Source organism: Stegastes partitus, unplaced genomic scaffold (genome assembly GCF_000690725.1).
Source record: "Stegastes partitus isolate 25-593 unplaced genomic scaffold, Stegastes_partitus-1.0.2 Scaffold761, whole genome shotgun sequence".
NCBI lineage: Eukaryota > Metazoa > Chordata > Actinopteri > Pomacentridae > Stegastes > Stegastes partitus.
Window position 1 is genome coordinate 223403 of NW_007578492.1, and position 3656 is coordinate 227058.

The 3656-nt window shown below is 41.9% G+C and overlaps 1 protein-coding gene across 1 annotated transcript in view; it reads left to right on the forward strand.

Moving 5' to 3' along the window:
* Positions 1–3656, forward strand: part of arrdc1b (arrestin domain containing 1b) — a 54519-nt gene that overhangs the window by 37899 nt on the left and 12964 nt on the right. Inside the window, exon 3 of the mRNA XM_008291767.1 lies at positions 2692–2742. Within this exon, the coding sequence (XP_008289989.1) occupies positions 2692–2742 (51 nt within the window). The remainder of the gene's footprint in view (positions 1–2691; positions 2743–3656) is intronic.

The window sequence follows — 3656 nt, forward strand, 5'->3', positions numbered from 1 at the left end:
TTACATCTTCCCTGACTGAAAACAATTCCGGAAGATTTCTGTCCATTTTTCTGATAGATGACACATATTTCCTCAGTATATGGTAGCGTTGTCTTTAAACTGTTGGACTTGGGTCAAACGTTCTGGGTTTCCTTCCACAAGCTTCTCACAATAGTTTGATGAATTCTGGCCCATTCCTCCTGACAGAACTGCTGGAACTGAGTCAGGTTTGTTGGTCTACTTGCTCCACACTCCTTTTCAGCTCTGCCCACAAATGTTCTCCAGGATTGAGAGACAGGGCTTTGTGATGGCCACTCCACAACATTGACTTTGTTGTCCTGAAGCCTCTTTGTCACTAATCTGGTGGTATATTTAGGGTCATTGTCCATCTGAAGACCCATTTGTGCCCAAGCTTTAACTTCCTGGCTGATGTCTTGAGATGTTGCTTCAACATTTCCACATAATGTTATTTCCTCATGATGCCATCTATTCTGTGAAGTGCACCAGTCCCTCCTGCAGCAAAACAGCCCTACAACATGATGCTGCCACCCCCGTGCTTCACAGTTGGGATGGTGTTGTCAGGCATCAAGCTTCCCCCTTTTCCCTCCAAATGTAACGATGGTCATTAAGGCCAAACAGTTCAGTTTTAGTTTCATCAGAACACAGGACATGTCTCCAGAAATGAAGATCTTTGTCCCTGTGTGCATTTACAAACTGCAATCTGGCTTTTTAATGTCTTCTTCCTCTCTGAGTAGTCTTTCAGCCCATGTTGGTACAGGACTGGTTTCACTGTGGATAATGACTCTCTGACCAGCTTCAGCAGCATCTTCACAAGGTCTTCAGCTTTTGTTCTGGCGTTGTTTCCGACCAAAACACTTAATCTCTGGGATAAAGAAATGGTCGGATATCTTGGCTGACTTCCCATGATGTAACAAAAGGAAGCAGTGTGTTTGAGGTATACCTTAAAATACATCCACAGGTGTGCCTCCAATTAACTCAAATGTTGTCAATTAACCTATCAAAAGCCTCCAAAGCCATGACATCATCATCTGGGCTTTCCCAAATAGTTTGAAGACATAGTAGTCTTAGTGTATTTAAACTTCTGACTTTGAAGGAAGCAATAAAAAAAAAATCTCTCATTATTCTGGCATTTAGCAAATAGAAATAATGTTGGTAATCCTAACTGACCTAAAACAGGAAAAGTTTAGTCTGATTTATTGACAGATAGTGAGAAAAAAAGAAGGTTATGTGTCTTTTTATACAGTGGATATAAACTTCTGATTTTAACTGTATGTATATGTTAGCAGTTTTAACAGTCTGAGTTAATAGAAACAATGGACGTTCAAAACAAATCTTCCCTAGTTTCAGTAAAAGTAAAGATTTTTAAGCTTGCTTGACCTACTTTTGAATTCTTGGAAAGAGAAGCGGCTTGCCTGATGACAGATGGAAACACCTTGTTCGTATCGCTTGTGAAATGGAAAAAAAAAATAGGAAACATTAAACTCACGTCACTGATCAGCTGTTTGCACATCTTTTACTGCCTTCACCTTTAGACTACATATAAGCTGGCTGATATCAGCTGACGTAAAAGAATGATGACAACTTTTCTTATGTAAAGCAAGTCCTGAAGACTCGTATACAGATTCTCATAGATTACCAGAATTTAGTTTCTTCTTCCTGCTGTTTTTTTTTTTATAGCAGCAGCTGGCTTCTTTCCCTCTGTTTATGACAGGCATGTGCAGCCTAGCTTATACAACAACCTTCTGACGACACTATGCAGAAGAGTTTATCAGCTCCGATGTAGTTAATGGTACCAACTTGCAGTTTAGTTTTTTTATTTTTGGCAACATTTCGAAGGTTTGCTTCAAATTCACTGGACAGTTACACGGAAACATGACTGTAGATGACGAGTAGGATCTTAAACTGGATCCAAAAGTTGACTGGAAGCCAGTGTTGGGACATAAACACTAATGTGATATAAGTTGTATGTAGTCGTAGTAAGAATGATTTTTGTTGCAGTTTTGGATTAACTGGGTTTCAGAGTTTAGTCGTTTGCGGAAAAGCTTACCATTTCCAACTGCTGTACAGATGCTGGAGAACGTATTTTTATAATAACTAAACTTTATATTTCTTATTCATTTTAGAAAATGTACATTTCAGTCGGATCAAATGGGCTTGGACAGTTGTGGGGTTGTTTTATTTCTTGCTAGGATTTGTTGGCAAAAAAAAACACAGGATAGGATCGATTTCATGTAATAGCAGACTTGGAACAATGATGCTGACCTGTGGATGTGACAGCTCAGAGGAAAGCACCGTGTCTGCCGCCTCATAAATCATTACCTGTTCCCGAAACAGCCTCAAAGTTTGCCAGTTGCTTACGTCTGCTGCTACGCACCCAACACTTTATCGCTTCCTGCGACGCTGCCTGATTGGTTTCAGTCGCCTGTTTCTGTCGCTACAAAAGACGACTCGTTTGTCTTTAAAGAACAAAGCCTGTTTGTCTCAGAAACTCCATCCTACTGGGAAAGTAGGTGAGTCCCCGAGGCCTGGTGCCTCGCTGGGACGCCTGATGTTTTCTGAGGGATACGTAGAAAGTAGAAACAAACACAATCACACAAACTGCATGAAATATAACAGTGTGAATGTCATTTGCATGTTTTTCTCTCGAGTTTCAGTTCACTGTGTCGCTGATGAACGCCTTCTGTTTTACAGGAACTCTGGCGGCGGGCGAACACAGTTTCCCTTTCCAGTTTCTCATCCCAGGTGAGTGTAACCGTTGAAGCTTTTTGCTCTACGTTGGGGACGTTCCCTCAGTTCCTGTGATTGTTTTCTCATGTACCTTTTTTTTTTATCTGAAACCCGTATGACGTCAGCGATAGGAGCATGCAGGTGTGATAACCTGTGATGACTTATGTGTTTGAGACCTTTGTCAGAGCTGCCACACTGGAAAAAAGTGTGTGGAAACATGACTTGGTTAATGTTTAAAAGATTCAGGTGGAGCATTGTGATGCCTCAGCGTGATAAGGCAGCTCGATTCCACGCGTCGCTTATTCACAAACACGTCTTTAATGCGCCTAAATCGCTTTCCCGCGTATGCTGACAATAAATTACAAAACCACCACCATGCAAATAGCAGCTGAACACACTTGGCACCTGCGAGGCTGCACACTGAGTCTGTCTGGTATCTCACAGTCTCTCAGGCGTGGGCTGCAGCTCAGGGGGGGTCGGGGTTATTTTTAGTTCCCCCTCCCGCTGTGCAGTCACTGTTTAATTGGTCTTCATGCCTCCATGCTCCGTCCTCCCCTCCTTTCAGGCCCCCAGACTTGAGAACATCGGCACAGGGCATGTTAAACTATCATGTCGTGATAAGCGGCTCTTTGGAGAATCGAGTGTGTCCTACTGCCCCCTGCTGGTGCGGCAACTGGCATCCTCTTGAATGTGTAGTGCATCCAGATCCCTTCACTTAGCCTTTTGCTAATCAGTTGTTTTTGCAATTTTATTAAAAAAGGAAAAACTGAAATATTGCATTGACTTCAGTTTGCAGGCTGTTGGCTCAGTAGTTAGTGGAAGCATCTTAAAAATTCATTAATACAGCTTGTTCACAACAACATAAGCTGAACAAAATGCTTTAGATGTCATCTGGCAGGCAGCAACAAAATGACATGCAAAACACTAAT